Source organism: Hydra vulgaris, chromosome 01 (genome assembly GCF_038396675.1).
Source record: "Hydra vulgaris chromosome 01, alternate assembly HydraT2T_AEP".
Classification (NCBI taxonomy): domain Eukaryota; kingdom Metazoa; phylum Cnidaria; class Hydrozoa; order Anthoathecata; family Hydridae; genus Hydra; species Hydra vulgaris.
The window spans coordinates 8,608,592-8,629,936 of NC_088920.1; the positions used below are offsets into that span (position 1 = coordinate 8,608,592).

The 21,345-nt window shown below is 28.1% G+C and overlaps 1 protein-coding gene across 2 annotated transcripts in view; it reads left to right on the forward strand.

The window, feature by feature from the left end:
* Positions 1–21,345, forward strand: part of LOC136075087 (uncharacterized) — a 59,086-nt gene that overhangs the window by 15,235 nt on the left and 22,506 nt on the right. For both annotated transcript variants that reach the window (XM_065787329.1, XM_065787330.1), the window contains exons 4-6: positions 5,426–5,453; positions 16,166–16,452; positions 16,797–19,677. In XM_065787329.1, the coding sequence (XP_065643401.1) occupies positions 5,426–5,453; positions 16,166–16,452; positions 16,797–19,677 (3,196 nt within the window). The remainder of the gene's footprint in view (positions 1–5,425; positions 5,454–16,165; positions 16,453–16,796; positions 19,678–21,345) is intronic.

Below are 21,345 nucleotides of genomic sequence, written 5' to 3' on the forward strand. Positions count from 1 at the left end.
AGCTAATAAACAAATAAACCAATAAATAGCAATTTTCAATAGTTTTCTATTATATTCAAATCTATATTGAACAAACATGTCATTTGATTAATCTAAAAAAAGTAATTGAATTAAAAAAAGGAAAAATCACATTACAAGGTACGTTTTAAAAACACAAACACCTTAAAAACTTATAAGTCATAATTGATATTCTTTAAGCACTGATTAAGCTTAAGCGTATAATATTCTTGTTTTAAGACTTTATATAAATACTCTTTTAAAAAAATACAAGTTAGACTATTTTCATTTAAAAATTTAAAATTAAAAAGATAATTATATTTAAACTAAAAAACCTCGCTTTTTTCATGGTTTAGCATTAATTTAGAAATAAGTTTGCAATTCCTTAGTTTGTAATAAGTTTGCAATTTGCCACAAAACTTTTTACAATGTTTTTTTTAGGTGACGGAATGAGTTACTAACAGTAGAGATGCTTGTAGTTTTTAGGGGGTCCAAAAGTTAGCGCAAACATTAAAACATTAAGTGTCAATTTCTTTTCAGAATCAGTAAGTTACATTTCAAAATAACACAAAACATTTCCTTAATCGATGTTATTGCATTCCTTGTCATTAACTACTAAATATAAATTGCCTTTATATTTAGTAGTTGTTTTGGTTGATGTCGTTAGATTAATCACCCTTGGCTTCATTCCATTAACTCTACAAGATTCTTTGCTGCAAACTTTTTTTTTTCATTTTGTGGCAGACTGGGCATTCTTTTAAAATCCATAATGGTACAATTGTCATGCCAAATCATTTAAATTTACAATTAAAATAAAATTATAAAATTGTTCTTTTACTTTATCTTTTTCATGCATTATCTTTTCCTTTTGACATTTATTTTTTATTTTTTCCAGTTTCAATTAACTCAACCTATTTAATTTTGTTTTGGGCTTTCATAGAACCATGTGTGTTTGTGACACATATATTTTTTGTTTTGTTTATGTCTTTTGGCTTTACCTTGTTTATTGTAAACCTGGTATGTCTTCTAGATTTAAACTTTCCTCTTAACTTTCATTGATAATCATCTGTGACTGCTCGAACATAACTTTCCAATAGTTTGTTGATCCATATCGATGATGCGTTTTTGTTAATTTGGACAATGAGTTTGAGTAACTGGAGTTAACAAGACTTTTACTGAGAAACATGTGCACATTTTCTTTGGTGTTCTTGGAACAGGACTGCTTCTGATTTTGAGCCATACAGTTTGCAGTGTTTGAAATTTTTATTTTAAGTTTTAGTCGAACCATTTCTGAAATACCTTTGCCACAGTCAAGCAAAGTTACATAAGCACTGTAGACAATGATTATCTATTATTATTGCGCTACAGACAACGATTTAACATTATATCAAAACTTTATTCATAAAAAACCAGTTTCACAGATTGGTAACCCACCCCTGTTCTACGCACACTACGTATCCTGTTATACACAAAATATTCAACTACTAATGTCAAAACTTTTTGTTTCTAATCTTTTTTTAAAGTTCAAAGTCATTTATGCCACAAATTGAACATAACAACCTAAGTTTAAAAGCAATTCCTAACTTCTGAATTTGATTTAGCTTTAGTGAATGTGCACATGTGCACTGCATCTTTTGTGTCCAGAGTGTGCACACTCTGGACGCAAAAGAATGTTAATTGGTACATTTCCTTGTCTTTTTAGAACTAAGTTGCTTTGCTCTGCTTTCCATCTCTTCCAAAATGACTGACCAAGCCTATAATCCCACTATAATAATCCCACTATTAAGTTGGGAGTTACTAGAAAAAAAAAATAGAGTTATAGAGCAAGGAAACAGTTGACAGAAGACTTAAAAAGTTGAAAGTTGTATGAGTCAGGAAAACATGAAGATGGGAGAGAGTTCCAAATGATTATAGTGCAGGGAAAGAAGGAAGAGGAATAAAAGTTTTTGGAGCATGCAGGGACAGATACTGTAAAAAAATAAGGCTTTGATGAATGACGAGTCAGACGAAAATGAGTTTTGGTTGATGGAACTAGAGATGAAAGCTCCTTCAGCCAGCAACCATGATAGTATTTGTAATTTCTAATTTAAAACATTTAAATTTATAAATAAATAATTCCTTAAACTTTCGCTCTAAACAAATATTTATATTAATGTCTCATACATAAAAAGTGCAAATAGCTTAAGCATAACTTTTTATCGGTGGATTTTTCAGACAATGTTTCACACAATGCACAAATAGCTTTAGCATAATTTTTATTGGTTGATTTTTAAATTACCACACAAATTTTCGGACCTTATGTAATAATAATTTTTGTCTTACAACTTTTTTTTATTTATAATCCTTAAATTATCGTTTAAAAAAATATTAGTTCAAAGTATGTAAGTTTTGATTTTTATTATTTTTGCAGTAAATTTATTGTTTTTTTTTTTTCATAAATTTTTGCAATATGATAAATTGACAGTTTCATTCAAACAGTGTTCACGGTTTATAATAAACTATGAATTTAATGACCAGAAATACTTCTAGATATTGCAATTTTCAATCACTTAAATTTAAGTCTTGTAAACCAATCAACAAAAATCGTTGCACAAAATTTTAGCACATTTATCGGTTCCATAAAACGCGATTTCCGTATACCTACATTTAAAGATTTTCTACCTTCTAACAAAGATATCTTTGGTTTTGTTCAATGTTTTTCTTTTAAATTTTTTTCCGAGATAAAACTTAGTTAGATGAATGTGCTGAGTCAAAAATATATATACTATGGTATCCCATTCAAATTCAAATTTGGGTCAATGGGGCTATTTTTTAGGGATTTATACTAAGTTGTAATATTTAGAGAATTAAATAAAAATATCAGTTTTATTTTTGACTCAGCACACAGTTCATATAAGAAGCAAGGTTTTTGAAAAGTTTCACTTAATTTGAAAAACTCTGCAACTAGTTATCCTTGTTAGAAAATATATTTGAGATAATTAAGCGCATAATTAAGCGCGTAATAAATTTTTGCTAGTTTAGTTAGTGTTTTCTACAATAGTGAAAATCTTTTCAATTGAGACTTTTTTTTTTTAAATTTTTTTCATAAATGTATACATGTATACTAAAAGTCACTAAAATTTAAGATTTCAAATTTTAACAATTTTTGATATTTTGTTATAACAATGCCAGTTTTAAGTTGCATGGTGTCTTAAAGTTTGGTTTGGCATGAAATTACATTTAGTTTTTTTTACAAACTTATACAAAATGTATATACATTTTGTATAAGTTTATTATTCTTCTGTTTCACATTTCGGTTCTTACTTTTCAAAAAAAATTTATGACAAGATCAAACAGTAAAGCAATTAGTTGCAGTCACTTTTTTTCGTTAAGCTTTATATATCAATTTTTTTGAGAAGATATTGCCTAATATTTGTGGAACTGCGTTGTGTATCTTATTCAATAACTTTTCAGCAATCTCTTGTTGCGCATTGTGTTTTGTCATGTAATGCGTAGTTTTTGAGATATTTTAACTGCCCAACATGCCTCTATGCTCAACTAGCCCAGCTTTTTAAATTTAAAATACTCTTTAAAAATATTAGCTATAAAATTAACTATTATTAATTTGCCATCATTTTTTTGTTTATGCGACACAATGGTCGCAAAAAGTGACCAACGGAGCCGTCCAGTTACGTAGACCTGGGAGATGTGAAAATAAAAACAGATTGTAGGTGGTGTCATTGAATAAAAAATAAAAATCATAAGAAAATATAAAATGTGTGGCAAGACTTTCGTGAAGTAGAAAAACGAAGAATAGACGATAAGGGGGTATGGGGAGGAACAACTAACGCTCTAGTCACTCTGAGTGTTGAACATATGCAACAAAGAACAAATATTTGATATACTGATTTTAGAGACTGTTGATGTCTACAGGTGTGATGGTGTAGTGCATTAGTATGTACCGTTTGGTCGTCTCGTCTGGTCTCGTTATGTTTTCGTTCACTTTCAAATCGGGTGAATAGAAAGCTAAACACACTCACTCCTTGCGCTTATGGGCTAGCACATCAGAGCCAACATGCCTCTATGCTCAACTAGCCCAGCTTTTTAAATTTAAAATACTCTTTTAAAATATTAGCTATAAATCTAACTATTATTAATTTGCCATCATTTTTTAAATAAAAGTTTTTAAATAATTATTTATTATTTAGTCAGTTTTGAAAAAGTTAAATTTAATTAATAAACAATTAATAAACAATTTATATGCTTATATTATCAAATAATAAAATATATTTAAACATCGTTTTTACTGAATATCTCAAAGATCAAGGATATATTCAGAAGATTGGCTTCAAGAGATTAACATATTATGCATTTACTTAATATATCAAATATAATTTTGAAATGGTCTAATATATATATACTAATTTTTTCTGTCGTCCTTCAGATTAACTTTAAATTTTAACCAGTGGTACCTATTAAAAAAATCTAAAAACAATATATATTTTCTTTTTTTTATGGAATAATTTTTTTATATAATATTGTATGAACAACAAAATATATATATATATATATATTTATATATATATATCTATATATATATATATATATATATATATATATATATATATATATATATATATATATATATATATATATATATATATATATATATATATATATAAACATATACATTTTCAAGGTAAGTGGGGCAAAACAGGACAGTTAAAAAGCAGCAGTTATTAGTATATTGTAAAGCTTTCAAAATGATGAAAAATGAAGGCTATCTATAGTCTAAATATGTTCAGTCATTTTGGAAGAGATGAAAAGCAGAGCACTGCAACTTAGTTCTAAAAAGAGAAGGAAATGTACCAAATAACATTCTTTTGTGTCCAGAGTGTGCACACTCTGGTCACAAAAGATGCAGTGCACATGTGCACATTCAATAAAGCTAAATCAAATTCAGAAGTTAGGAATCGCTTTTAAACTTAGGTTGTTAATGTTCAATTTGTGGCATAAATGGCTCTGAACTTTAAAAAAATTTTAAAACTTTATAATATATTTTTACATATAAAATTTATTTATTTTAGGTTTATTGTAATATTTTAAGCACAATAAATACGTCATAACGTTAAATTTCAAAAAAAAAAATATTTTATATTATATAATTTAAAATTTTTTTACAATCAGCAAGAAAAAGAATATTTTTTACAATCAGCAAGATTAGCAAGAAATTTTTTTTGGATCAGTGCAGTTTTTAAATCTACCCAATGTCTTTACTTTTAGTAGCCAATAAATAACCCAAAATTTTTTTCATTATACAAAAAAAAATTATTAATGCAAATCATTCTGAAGAACTTTTATTCAACAATTCATTTTATAGGAACATTAGAGTAATATTTTTTAACTTTTCAAAGTTTCAACATAAAAATCTTAACTTTTTAATTTTTAGATACTTTATCAAGTAAAGAAAAAATTAGGTAATAAAACATCTTTGTATGCTATTTATACTTAATTTATTTATTTAGTTATATTATGTTAATTTAATGGTAAAAAAGTGATATAAAATTAATTTTTTGTAAATGTAGTTCATCTTGTATCTTGGTAGTTTCAGAACGGTGATTATATGTTTAAGAGAAGTTAATCTTATAATATTTTTCTCTCTATATATACCCTTGATATTGTTCGTCAAAAAAATCTATTCATCAAGCACTTTGTCCATATAAAGAAAAAAGTTTGAACAGTTTAAAATGTTTGATAAAAACTTTGTTTAATAAGTAAATACCAAGAAAAAAAAAAAAAATAAATCAGCTAATACGTTAAAAAACATTATTTGTTAACATATTTAACTTTATTAACAATAACATTTAAAAAAATGTATTTAAAAATATGTTCAAATTATTTATGTTAATTTGATTTATTGTTTTTGTGGTTTTAAAACTTAAACAATATTGTTTTTTTTTTTATTTAGGAAGTTTTTTTTTTGTTGGCATTTTTAATTAACTTTTAAGCAAAAACAAAACAATCCAAAATGCCTGAAAATGATTGAAAACGCAGTGTTGAAAAAATTGATGCAAATTCAAGAAACATAACATATAGAATCATTTGTAAATTTTTTTATTATATTGACACTCTCTTTATTCGTCTATCATTGTTACAAACATGAATATATAGCTTAGCTATATATCCTGTTATAAGCTGTTAATTCTTTATTTATTTCATATCTTCACACTGTCACCAATAGTAAAACTGTCCATCTGTCATCAAGTCTAATGCAACAGCTATTAGTTAAAGTATTTGTAAAAAATTTCCTGCAATTTTTCTTCTCTTTCGTATTTAGTGGTTTTGACGAAATATGAATCTTTCTACTTTTGCTGCTTATTGCCACTGTCTTAAAACTGCATGCTATTGTTTTTACATATAGCTTTATTACCCTTTTTCATAAAATTTCCAGGTATTTTCCTTCTTACCCTTTTCCCCAAAATTTCCAGGTATTTCTTTAAACCACATCCAAAATTGCATCTCTTTTTTGACCAGGCATTTTTATTTTTAGTTTAATTTAATTTAAAATAAAGATTTGCTTGCTGTTATAAATATGTGACTAAATTTTTATTTTCTTGTTTTAATTTAAACCTCACAAGCCACCGCAATGCCTTGCTGTCTCAGAAGAGTGATCACTTTCAAATTTGTCTTCAAAAATAATTATTTATTTAAAAAAGATATTATTTCATTAATTAATTAAAAAAATTATTATTATAAATATTTATAATAATAATTTTAAATCATCAATTTTAAAGCAAGGTACTAGATAAAACTCAAGAATATGTACTACCAACAGCCAATTCAGGCAAAGAACTAGCTAACAACTTAAATAAATGTTTTACTCAGGTCTGGTCTTCAAATATTCCAAACAAAGAAAAACACATCAGATTATAATGGTCAGTTTTTTAAAAATTTTGATCCAACAGCATCTGAAAAAATTTACAAAATCACAATGTCATTTGGAGTAAAATGCTCTCCTGATGATCAGATTCTAGCATATCTACTACGGAATAATTTACAAACATTTATACATATATATATCGCTAGAATCAAGCAGTATGGATTGTCTAAAAAGTGCTACATTACTTCCAATAATAAAGAAGTTAGACTCAGCCGCAGATATTGATGACTTGAAAAATTATAGAACAGTTTCTACTTTGGTATTCCTTAGCAAGCTAATAGAAAAGAGTGGTTTCCAATCGTCTTGATTCACACATGACAACAAACAATCTTCATATAGAACATCAATATGGATACAAAAAACATCACTCAACTGAAACAAATCAAACTTTAAAAGCATTCCTTCCTTCATCTCAATATAATGCACTAGTCCTAGATATACCAAAATGTCTTGAATACATATCTAAATAGATGAGTCAATCGTTCTTATGTATTAACCAATCGAAAACAAAAATATTAAATATGGCACCACCTGGCATTGAAAAAGATATTATTATTAAAGATGTTTTTATTAACAAGGAATGCATTAGATTTGTTGACTCTGCAAAATGTTTAGGGGTGATGCTTGACAATGATTTATCTTTAAAAACACAAATAAATAAGATTGTTGAAAACTGCTATGATATATTGAGCAAAATATCCAAAATAAAAAAATTCTTATTGTACAAAGATTTGTGTACCATAATATGTTCACTAATATTTGCATAGCTAGATTATTACAACTCCCTCTACTATGGAATTGAAAAGTTACTATTAAAAAAACTGCAGTCTGTTCAAAAAAGTCACTATTAAAAAAACTGCAGTCTGTTCAAAATTGTGCAGCGAGACTGGTATTTAAAACTAGAATAGAAAATCGTGTAAACGACCAGGAATTTAACTAATTGCATTGGTTGAAAATTAGAGAAAGAATATATTTCAAGCTCCTTTTAATAATGCACAAAACTATTATACTGGAAGCACCAACGTCATTATGCAGTTTAATTCACTACTCAATATCAGAAAGAACACTAAAATTAAAGAAACAAGATGCAGCAATCCTTTTGGTAATCGAGCATTATCCTACTATGGTCCTAAACTTTAGAATGTACTTCCAAATAACATCTGTGACAAAAAAAAAAAAAACACTGTTTATAAGAAAAAACTAAAATCTTATTTAATTATAAATTGTGAGCTATTCCACCACTCTTGAATGTTAAATTAAAATCTTATGAATATTAGTATTAAATTTTTTTTTTTACTAATATAATAATTTGTTGCACAGCTCACTGTGCATCAGAGAGAATGGCAGGTTTTATGTCGTGGCACTCAAATAAAACCTTTTTTATTTAAGAGTATTTGTATTAAAACAATAAAAAAAAATGATTTTTAAAATCGGAACAAATTGCTAAAGGTCATAAATGGGGCAAAAGGGTAAATACAAGGGGGTATAAGCCCATTTAGGTATGCTAGTTGCACGTTACAAAAAAAAAGGTTTTTATTCAAAAGTATTTGTTTATTAAAAATAGAAAAAACTTTTTTTTTTTAAACAAAAATAAGTTAAGGGTTGTAAATGAGGCAAAGGGTAAAATTGAGGGGCCCTACGCCCATTTAAACATTTTAGATGTCTGTTACAACAATTTTTTAAAGATAAATGTCAAATATTTTAAACAAAGTATAAACAAAACAAATTCAAATAATTTATAATATTTATGAAAATATTGTACATAATTCAATAAAATATGAACAATTCTTCTTGCTCCAGAGAAATATGTCAAAGATACAGATAAATTTAACTCATCTTCAATTAAAAATAACTATTGAGTCGATACACATATTAAGTGTTTTAATCTACACATTCAAAACTATTTCATGTATGCTCAAATTTGAAACAAACTATCCACAAAACAAACAAACTATATAAATAATTTTTTAAAAAAAATCAAAATCTTTTTGCTCCAAAATCAACTACTGCTGATAATAGCCTGTCACCATATTTAGAATGCTTGTTTTGCCTCTTAAACCTTGTCCATGTTGGTTTAAACTTTGCATGAATACTTTCTCCACATTTTTCAGCAAAGTTACCCAATCCTTTGTTATGGTGTTCCACATAAGGCTGAACATTAGGCCGGATCATAAAAATTAATTTTTTTTAGAATTTGTGAAAAGTGGCGTGATATAGTGTTGTTTAATATTTACAAAAAAAATATTTCTAAAGAATTGATTATACTTTGCATTTTTAAGTTTTGAGGTTTTACATGCTAAGTATGTTTACTTTAGTACATGCATTAACTGAAACATGCATTTAACCCTAATACTAGATATAATCCCAAGGTTATGAAATTGAACCAAACCTATACCTACCTAACTAAATTAACCCTAATGATATGATTAACTCCAACGTTATTATAACTTTATATTATTATATTATTATTATTATATTATTCTATTTTTATATGATTGTTTATTAATTTCTGCTTTTATCAACTGATTGCAGAATTTATCGGTCTCATCTTGTATTTTTAGAAATTAACTGAAATTCTGATATGTTATAAAATTGTAAAACAATAATGATTTCAAGATCTAAAGCTTCAAAGAATCGTCATATACTTTTTGGAGAAGGTTGTGAATTACCCAATTTTTGCTTGCCAACCCACAAGCAAGTAGGCAAACCATACTTGTCTGAGAAGAATTATGAAACTGAACCACTACAGTCTGTTTGTAAGAGACTAGCAGAGAAACTTTCTCAGATATGGATTAAAGCATCAGTTCCTACTATAAGTCTAGTCTTCGAGGCATAGAATTACAGCTGGAGAAGTACATAGGCAATGTTCAGAAAGTGATTCGATCAAAGTCTGCAACAGTCAAACAAGATGAAATAGAGAAAGATCTTGACACATTGTTTGACATTTGTTCGTGTAAATGCAAAGAACTTTCGTCTTGTTGCTGTCCAATGGTTCTGAAGGTGCCAGCAATTGAGCATGACTTCCTAACTGATCAACGCACTATACGTGTTGGCAGAATAGCTGGAATTGACAAGAAGGAATCCGCACGTGCTGAGAGGCGTTTAAAACGAAAATCTGTTTCATTATCAAATGAAGTGACTGCAGTTAAGTGTGCCAGAGTCGTTGAAGCATCTGATAATGAATCAGATAATGAAACAGACAACAATTCTGACACCGAAACTTATTCCCCTTCCGTATCAGATGCCGATACCGAAGTCACATCTACTCGTCTGAAAAACCGTTGTTTAAAAAATATTGCTCTACAAGCAGATGGTTTTGGCATATCAGATAGAGCAGTTGCCGCGATTGTATCAGCAACTCTGGTTGATTTTGGTATAGAAAATATGGGGCCAGTGGATCGGAATAAAATTCGCAGAGAACGAAAACTACTGAGAACATCCTGTAAAAATGCTGATTGTAGAATTACTGGATTGTATTTTGATGGAAGGAAAGATCAGACTTTAAAACTTGAGGGGGATATGCAGACTGTGATTTCTGAGGAACATATTTCCATTTTATCAGAGCCAAATTCAAAGTATGTTGATCATTGTACGCCAACAAGTGGATCAGCCAAATCCATTGCAGATTCAATAATTGATACTGTTGACTGCACGAACCTTGTTTGTATTGGTTCTGATTCAACTAACGTTAATACTGGTTTAAACAATGGAGTTATACGCAGAATGTAAATTGAACTTGGTCGACCACTGCACTGGTCCATTTGTCTTTTACATCTGAACGAGCTTTCTTTGCGACATCTTTTTCACTCCTTAGATGGTGCAACAACTGGACTCCATTCATTTAATGGACCAATTGGCAAGTCTATTTCAATGTCTGTTCAGAAACCCATAGTCAGCTTTGCCATATTTGTTGGTGAACCTATTATATGCAATAAGCAGTTGTTAAGCAGTGATCAACTGTACTTTTTCGAAATTGTTAATGCGGTGAAGACAGGTGTTGTACCAGATAGATTTAATTCTAGAACACCTGGGCGACTAAACCATGCAAGGTGGTTGACACTAGCAAACCGTGTTCTACGCCTCTATATATCTACTGAAGATCCATCAAATGAACTAATACTTTTGGCTAAATTTATTGTGAATTCATATGCGGTTGTTTGGTTTGACATTAAGAAACATTCAAACTGCTGGAATGCTGCTCCACACTATTATAAAATGATAGAAACATCACGATTTCTTCCTGTGCGTTATCGAATAATTGTTCAGCAAGTTTTGAAGCGCAATAGCTACCCGGCTCATATCGAGAGCATTATTCTGGCTATGCTCAAAGACATCCGTCAAGTGATCCATAAGCTTGCGTTGAAGAGAATTCTTCGTGCTCGTGAAGATGACATACCAAATCGAAAGTTTCAACTCCCTGAGATACGATTTCAAGCGACTAGTTATGAAGAACTGATTGACTGGCAAACACAGCCCCGCTTGGAACCTGTTCTGACAAAACATATTCCAACTGTACAAATATTGGCATGGCTTTCGTCAGTTGAAGACATAGTTATTGACATTGAGCCATTTCCATGTCACAATCAAAGTGTTGAACGTGTGATTAAAATTGTGACTGAATCAGCATCCAAAGTTTATGGTGAAAATCGTGATGAAAATCGTGATGGCTATATTCGCGTTCAACTGGAGCGCCACAAGTTGATGCCTCACTTTGACACAAAATCTGAATTTAAGAACATTTAAGTATAGTTTCTAATCAACGTTTGCTAATGATATATTGTTTTGACTGTTCAAATAATTTGAATTTTATTATAAATTCAATCAATAAATTATGTAACAAATGAGCGTTTTTAAGTTAATTTATTTGAAAACTTCAAAGGTAAAAATACAAAGTATAGCAAAGTAGTAGCGAAAAACGGTTTGCAGCATTGCATTCAGCGTATTTGAGAGCCAATTACTGGAAATTCCCGAAGAAATTTTCCAAATTTTTTTAAGTTATGATCCGGCCTACTGAACATGACACAATAGAATGTGGACTTTCCATGTTGTATTTATTTGTTTATTTAAATTTATTGCAACTTCTTGTGTGGAAAGAATTGAATTCTTTAAATTTGTTATTGCTTCTTTGAAGCCAGTTTGTAAATTGGTGGAAAAGCAACAATTTTTACATTTCTAAAATCTCTCAAACACTGTACAATTGGAATCAAATAAGTAAATGTTTCTAAGATTTGTGTTTCAAGAGAATCCAGATTTTCTAATATTTTATTAGAATTGTTTCCGTCATAGCCTCTGCCTTGGTACCCTCGCTGAATAACATTTTTTGACTTTAGCCAATCATCAAATCCTGGCCAGACATCTAACAAAAAATTTGAGCAGATTTCCTCCTGTAGATAAACAAAATGTTGATCCTTCAATCAAACTTTCTGTAGCCATTTTACTTTTTATAATTCCAGAAGCAACCTAAGTAAAATTTTCACAAAATGAAATTTGAAAATAAAACTAAAAACTTATAAAACTTATATAAAAAAAATATAGTTTTTTTACCTGTTCAGCTTGAAGAGAACCTAGAAGAAATGATAGTGTAATAATATTAGCCACAGCACTGGTAGGTTCACAGTTATGAGAATAACCAGGTGCAGGTAATGTATAGCAAAAGGAACATATTCTTGACTCAGTTGTCAGTAAATTAGTTATCACATTTGAAAGAGTTAGACCGGTACTAGAGCTATTTCTCAAAAGAGTTTTCCACTCTATCTAAATAAATGTACAATTATAAATAAACAAAAGAAAAAACAAGAACAAAAAATGGAACTTAAAAATCATTAATTGTACCTTGGTAACCTTAGCTACCCATTCACCATGAGGTGAGTCTCCCTTTTTGAGTCTGTAAAGATTTCTTCAGCAACCAGGACAAACAACTGATGGATAGCAACCGTTGTTCATTGAATATCCTAGAAAGATAAACAGTTGAATTTGTTCTTCTAAGTTTTTATTCATTTTTTTCAATGATTTTGATCTATCTCCATACTTTTCCCAGCAACAGCAACAAGTAGAATTCATATTTATATGAATCAAATACAACTCCTAAATAACACAACTTTCCACAATTTGAAAATTTATTTGATACCATCTTTTTTATCTCGGAAATTTTTTTGATTAATTAGTACAGGGGGTAATCAAGTTTATATGTCCGTCTAATATGAGATTACAGTATAATTAATGCAATAAATAATTAATTCTAAGTTAAATATATATATCAAATTATTTTATAAACATTTATAATTTTATTTTAAATTATCATACTAAATAATATATTTTTCAAAATAAATTATGTTACCTCCATTAAAAAAATATCTAATAGTGGTTTCCAGGGATAAAAACAATTTTTTTAAACACGTGTGTGTATGTATATATATATATATGTGTGTGTGTGTGTGTGTGTGTGTGTGTGTGTGTGTGTGTGTGTGTGTGTGTGTGTGTGTGTGTGTGTGTGTGTGTGTGTATCTATATATATATATATATATATATATATATATATATATATATATACATATACATATACATATACATATACACAAAGATGTGACACGTTTTTTTGGAAAAAAAACGCAGGGGTCTGTTTTTTTGGTTTTTTTGGGAAATATTTAAAAATTCATCATTTAAGCTACAAAAGTTAACTTTAATGGCAATATTATTAAACCATTTTAATTTCAGATTTATAAAACTAAGATTCAGGAAATCTAAGGTTGAATTTGACTAAAATTCTTTTTGTTTTGGTATGTTTAAAAGTAATTGTTTTATTGTTAATGCTTAGGTTGACACGGTTATAGCAGTCCTGTATAAAAAATTATTTGTTAATTTTATCTTCCTCTATTTATTTTTTATTGACTTTATTGTTATATATTGACACAATGACACAATAAACACTTCTTATCTAAATTTATTATACTTAACTACATTTACTTAATTTTATTTCCTATTATAATTTAATATTTAATATTTAATATTTATTATTATTATTAATTTTTAATATTTATTTATTATTAATATTTAATTATTAATATTTAATATTTATTATTATTATTATTATTATTATTATTATTATTATTATTATTATTATTAGTTTACTGTACTCATAAAGTTTTGAGTTGCAAATAAAAAGTTATAAGCAGTTTTAAAAGCTCTTTTTAATAATTAATTATGTTCTTTAAATAATTATATTTAAATTTTAGATATTTTGCATAACATAGTAAATCCAAGTGTAGCACCAATGACTTGTTCATTATTGTTTCCCTATACTCATAACAGATTTTACTACCAAAACATCTTTTTATCTTTAAATTTAATAATTTTATCAAATAACAATATAAATCAGGCTATTATATTATTACAATCTAAAAACTAAATTAATAATACAGTATAATTTGTTATCTTTAGAATGGATTAGTTTGTATCTGTCTCTTCTGATAGGCTCTCTGCTTATCCTTAACTCTGTGATATCTCCTTCAAGATAATTTACAATGCTGGGGATAAATAGAGTTTGATCTATTATACCGATACCAGCTCTCATAAACAATGGTGTGGTTGCTGCAATCAAACCCTCCCTAGTGATCTCCTTCTAGATCTATCAGGTTTATCAGAGAGAAATGACTAGGAAATAATTAAAAGATACTAAAAAACATAATACCTAACACTGATTTTCTTTTACATTTTTTAAAAGGTGGTTTGTCTTCTTCACTGATATAGTCCTGATCTTTATTGTTTGTTCTCTCTGTATCATTAGTAACCAACGAATCTGTTTCAGCTTTCTTCCATAGCTCTTAATGTCTAATCTGTCAATTCTTCTCTCGATCTAAATAAAATCTTTTGAAATTTAGTATATAAAAACATTTAGATATTTGACACATTTTAATAAGTTTTAGTTTCATTAAATGTTTATTACCCTGGCCTCTAACTCCTTATCAACGCAAGCACTGATAAACATTTTTGTGTCTGTTTTTGATCTTGAAGAAAGTCTAGGTCTTATTATAATATAGCATTCTCTCTTGGCATAAAAGTATCCTGATGCATTGTGTACTCAAACTGTTGGGAACTGATGTCAAACAGGTTAAAATTTTCTTGAATCTTGGTTAGTATGCTTACTTCTGAAACAACATAGTTTTGAAAACCACAAGAGGCCCAAATATTTACAATACTTCAGAGCAAACAGTATTCTCCATCACAGCAATGCAAGGTCCATCAGTTCCTTTGCACTTCATATCTACAGAAGATGTCTTTAGTGCACAGCAAAGTCATTCTTGATTGGTCTGAACTTTTTAACTAGAGGGTAATAACATACAGAAAGTATCTAACAACCTGACCATTAGTAGGCAATTGACTGCTAGGTAGAGAGCTCAGTGGAATTTCAAGGAGATAGGCAGGTCTTCTTGGGTTGTAATTGATTGACCTTTTTTAGCTTTAGCTCTTATTTTTCTGAAATATTTAAATGTTTGAACAAAGAATTGATTTAAACAATTATAAAGTTAAGTATAAATAACAAATAATTGTTATTTATTTAACTTTATAATTTATAAGTGAAATATAATTAAATTAATAATTAAATATTAAATAACAATAATTAAATAAAGTTAAATATTAAAATTAATAAACTGTGTTTTTAAGTTTTATGAATAATATAAGAACTGACAGTATAATGGCAGACAGTAGTAGTGGTGGGATGGTGGAGTCCTAGGATTTAGATTTAGGGTAACGATTAAGGGGGAGAGGAGTTAGTGTGCATTGTCAGTTTATAAATAAAATCACAGACTATGAATAAAATAATACAAATAAAATTGTACATCAGCATTAACCTACTATTTCCTCTATTACGTAACCTTGAATAGAAAAATGATGTCTGCTGAAATTCGTTAAATAAATAGATTTTTAACACTATAATACATGTATTATTTATAATATCATACAGCATACTTAAAATTTTGCCTGTGAACTCATACTAGGTAGCAAAATCCTTTCTTTTTTATTTCTTTTGCAATTTTGAGTCACCCTTATATATAGCTATATATATATATATATATATATATATATATATATATATATATATATATATATATATATATATATATATATATATATATATATATATATATATATATATATATATATATATATATATATATATATATATATATATATGAATATATATATATATACATATTTATTTTAATAATTTATTTGTATTATTTTTTTCAGCATTATTAAATGTCGAATTCCTTATGGTTGTGTTTTTAAGTTTGACTTACTTGAAGGTCAATTTTGTAGAGAAGTGGAATTCCAATTATACAGTGTTGTTAATAATTGGATAGCTATCAATAATAAGAGACAAGCATTTCGATATTATTTAACGAAAAAAAAGAATACTACATTGTTTGTGAAAGTAGAAAAGTTATTGTTTCAAAATGAAACAATTAATTTTAAGTTTTCATTTCAAGGTTTAAATAAAAAATCTTTTCAACATCATTGCTCTGTTATTATTACAGGTATTATTTTTACTTGTTTTTTGCAATATAATTAAAAATAAAACAACTCAAGTCATATATTTTTAAAATCTTAAATAACATTTTATTTTTCAAATTAAACTTCAAGACTGTTTTTTCTTTTTTCATATTCATCTTAATTTTTTTGTCTTATGTATTTTTTATGTTTACTTTAAAAACTTTAGTACTACTGTTAACTTTAGTACTACTTTAAAAACTTTAGTACCAATTTGAATAAGCAAAGTTTAAAATAATTTTATATTTATTCTTTTTTTTATGCTCATTTTTGCATGTTCATTTTTTTTTAATTTTATTGGTTAATTTTATTTCATTTTACGTTTTTCTAGGTAATTGCAACTATGATTTAAACTATAATGGGTTGTGTGTTGCAACACCTGAACCATTTTTCAATGATGAGTTTAGACAAAATATAAAGTCATTGAATTCTTTGGATTGGAGAGAGAGAAACAATATTTTTTTAAATAAAGTACCTCATAATAAATCAATAGAGTTAATTGCATTAGATTATTTCAATAGAAATTTTCCTGATTGTAATGATGTTATTTATGTCACTTCTTCTATTGTTGACAATGATAATTTGGTAGTTTCCAAGTTTATTGATTTATTTACTATTAATTGTACGGGCATACGTGCTGTATTACCCGGTTATCGTTTACATTATCATGCATCTCTTTTAAATTGTGATGTTAAAAAGTTTACTTATTATAATGATGAAAATAGAATAATGATTTTTGCCTCTGAATTCAATCTTGTTATAATTGCTCGTGTTGCTACTTCAATGGATTGTCTCAAGCTTGAATCAGAACAGTGTTTAAATGATGTCATATTGTTTGTTAATGTTAACAATCCTCTAATTGACACTAATAAACTAATTATTTTGGGAATTGTAGTTTTACCTTTACATGACCGTAAACAGTTAAAAGAAGAGCTATTTTATCACTTCTCTGAGGATTTTGGTTTAGATCAAATTTTGTTTCTATGTAAAGATGACATTGAAGATAAGAATTTTGAGAGTTGGTGGAGATTAGTTGTTGCATACTGCATTAAAAAAGTAAATGCAAAAAATAATAGTGAAGTACTATTTAAAAAACTCATCAGTTTAACTATGATGTCAATGTCTATAGTTGACTATTGTTATCCCACATTAGAATCAGATACTCAAAAACAGATACAATCATTGGTTCTTAATGTTGAACAAAGGAATGCAATCAATGACAAAGCACTAAAAAAAATTATCACTGGAGGATATGGTTCCGGAAAATCTATAGTAGGAAAAGAGATTGTTAAAAATTGTATTACTCATAAGTCACAAAATCCTTTGACCCTGTTTTACATATGTTGTAACCATTTCTCCTTGTATGAATGCCATATGAAAGAGTTTGTTGACAGTATAGATAAATCTTCAAATGTTAAGGTTGTCTGTGATAGTTTGTATGAGTTGTGGAAAAAAATGTGCCAAAACAAAAATACTTTAGGCAATAACATTTCACTACCAAAATTACTAGAGTATTTGGCTAGCACAAACAGAAATAAAGTATGTTTTGTACTTGAAGAACTTTCTGAAGAGTATGTTAAAGAAGAAGATGCAACTCAAATTAAACATTTGCTCGCATCTAAATTAAAAGATTCTTTAGTCGTTTTTATTCCTGAGAGTATTACAAAGAATCGAGAATTGGTAACAAATAAACAAAAACGTACACTACAAAGAAATAACTTTCAAGAAGAAATAATAGGAATGAAGGTCATATCTCTAAATAAATCAATGAGAGTTACTGAATGCAATAAATTGTTAATTGATATTGCCCAAAAGGTTATTTGTGAAACGAAAAGTGTTTTAAACATACCAAATACGAACTTTAAAATATTGGAAGAAAATAAAAAAAAAAGCTTGTTTGGAGTTGAAGATTCGCAGATTGAGGAAAGGAAAGATTTTCAAAGTTTAATGTTGACATTTGATTCTAGAAATGATTCTAAAAATGAAACACCTAATTCTATTAAAAACTATGTAAAGGATAAGGAAGAAATTAATGATGCGTCACATTATGATTTAAATGATACAATTAAGGTAAATAAAGATAATCAATATGCATCTGTCATGATTAAAAAAGATAACAGTTTTTCATCAACTACTAATAATAAAACTGTGATTAAATTTAAAGACTCTACAGATTCAAAAATTACTAACAAAACTGTTGAAATTACTAACAAAACTGTTGAAATTACTAACAAAACTGTTGAAATTACTAACAAAACTGTTGAAATTACTAACAAAACTGTTGAAATTACTAACAAAGCTGTTGAAATTACTAACAAAACTGTTGATAACAAAACTGTTGATAACTTTACAGACTATAAATCAGATCAGTCTTCAGCGAGAATAGAAAACAAGTTTATTGGTTCAATTGTTAATGATTTCCATGACAATGATTTAGATTATATGGCTAAGTTAATAACAAAAAGTATTAATAATATTGATCCAAATGGTTATATGGAGACTGAATATGTTTTCAAACCTGGTAATATAGGACACTCAATTAAAGGAGAAAAACCCAAGGTTGTTTATTTACCTTTTCATGATATAACAGACGAGCAATCTGTTAAATTATTATCCATTGTCTTAGAAAAAATTTGTTTTAATGTATTAAGAAAAACTGTGGTTATATGCAACAATATCGAAGAAGTGCAATCTGTTGCATATGCAATAGATACAATTAAAAATTTTAAAGCAGTAACTTATTCACCACATTTGCAGAATTACTCCCCAACATTAGAAGCAAAATTTAAAATTCATAAGAGTTTAAGAAGTGAACTGGACATTCTTGTAACTGACTGCAAAGGGTTTTCAGGAGCCGAATCTGAATCTGTTATTGTGTTTGTGAGTCCAGAAGAGATATATCTTCGTCATGTTCTTGTGGATGCTATTTCAAGATCAAACTCATTTTTAACTGTGTTTGTTAAGAGTTGCAGTGGTATCAAAGAGCTTTTAAATAGCGACAAAACTATTGGAAATGTTTTAGAATTTTGGTCAGAAGAGGTAGTTGAAAAAATTACTGTTGCAACATCCAGTACAGTAAATCAAAAAACAAAAGATGGTTTCTTCATAGTAGATGAAAATTGCAAGGAGTTTATTGATCGTGGATCTACAAATGACTTTGTGAAATATAAGAAAAGTTTACAGTTTCAAATCTTTCATGAAAATAACTTCATGTAAGTCTTATTTTTTTAAATAAGCAGTTATGTATAAATATTATAAAATTGGTTATTTTTATGTTAAATTTTATTTATATATATATATATATATATATATATATATATATATACACACACATATGTATAAACAAGCTATAGTAGATATATATATATAAATATGTGTGTGTATATATATATATATATATATATATATATATATATATATATATATATATATATTTATATATGTATATATGAAATATATATATATGTATATGAATTATCGCAAAACAGTTATATACATATGAAATATATATATAATAATAATGATGATAAGCTGCAGCAAACAATAATGTTGCTTAAAAGGGGTAGCAGCCCTTGAGCTCTTTGCCAGTAGACAATGAGCTGTAGCAGCAATTCGGTACATTAACTGTAATACTAGTGCTGGCTACAGTGTTTGTCTAAACGGTTTTTAAATTCATTAAGATGACAAGAGTCAATCAAAGTTTGTGGGAGTAAATTTCGTCGGTTAACCACTCTGTTAGGGTAGAAATTGAGTCTAGTAAAAATAGCAAGCATGTTGTTAATGAGGTCAGAAGCATTAAAGAACTCTTTGTATTGACGATGAGAGTGTCCTCTAGTTATTCGCACAAATGGATAGCCGATTTGTGGGTTCTTCCAATAAATATTTTTTAAGTTATTTATAAATTTGAAGTTGTAGATTAAATCACCTCGATTGTGTCTTTCGTTTAGTGAGGTAAGATGAAGGTGTGCTAATCTGGCTTCACTGGATAAAGCTTTGAGAGATGGAATTGTTTTGGTGGCACGGTTTTGGACTTTTTCAAGTTTTTCAACGTTGTGTGCAGAAAAATAATTCCACACAGGAGCAGCATACTCAAGGTGAGGTCTGACCAGCGATGTGTAGAGCCTCTTCCAAACTTGTGCATTTTTATAAATAAATAATTTCTTTAGTTGACCGAGGACAGAGTTAGCTTTTGATGATATTATTTCAACGTGTGTATCCCATTTGAGATTGTGTGAAATGCAAATCCCAAGATCACTTTCACTGTACAAGGAATCAAGAAGCTGCTTCCTTTGCTGAGTCAAGATATAGTATTGGTGGTTAGGATTTTTGCTTTTTTTAAAGCGTAAGATAAGGCATTTTTTGTAATTAAGTTGTAAGCGCCAGGCTAGAGTCAAAGACACAATGTGATTTATATCCATCTGGAGCAGAGCTGGGCTCTCAGGTCTAGAATTTGTGGAAATAACTTTACTGTCATCAGCGTATAACTTCATTGGATTGCTAACAAGGTCTGTCATGTCATTAATGTATAAGTTGAATAGAAGAGGTCCTAGAACAGATCCTTGAGGGACACCACTGGTAATGAATCTGAAATGGTGGAACCCATGACAACTCGTTGTGTTCTTTTAGAAAGAAAAGAATTTATCCAATTAATAAGCATATTAGAGATAAAAAGTTTGTGGAGCATAAGATCATGAGGAGGTGCGTTAAACACTTTTTCATAATCTAGATATAAAGCATCTACACTATAGCCTCTTGCCATTGAGTGTGAGATCTGATCGACACTTTCCAATAAATTGGTAATGCATGATTTATTTGGAACAGACCCGTGCTGATTTTGAGATAAAAGTTTATTTGCACTTAGATACTTGGTTAAACAATCT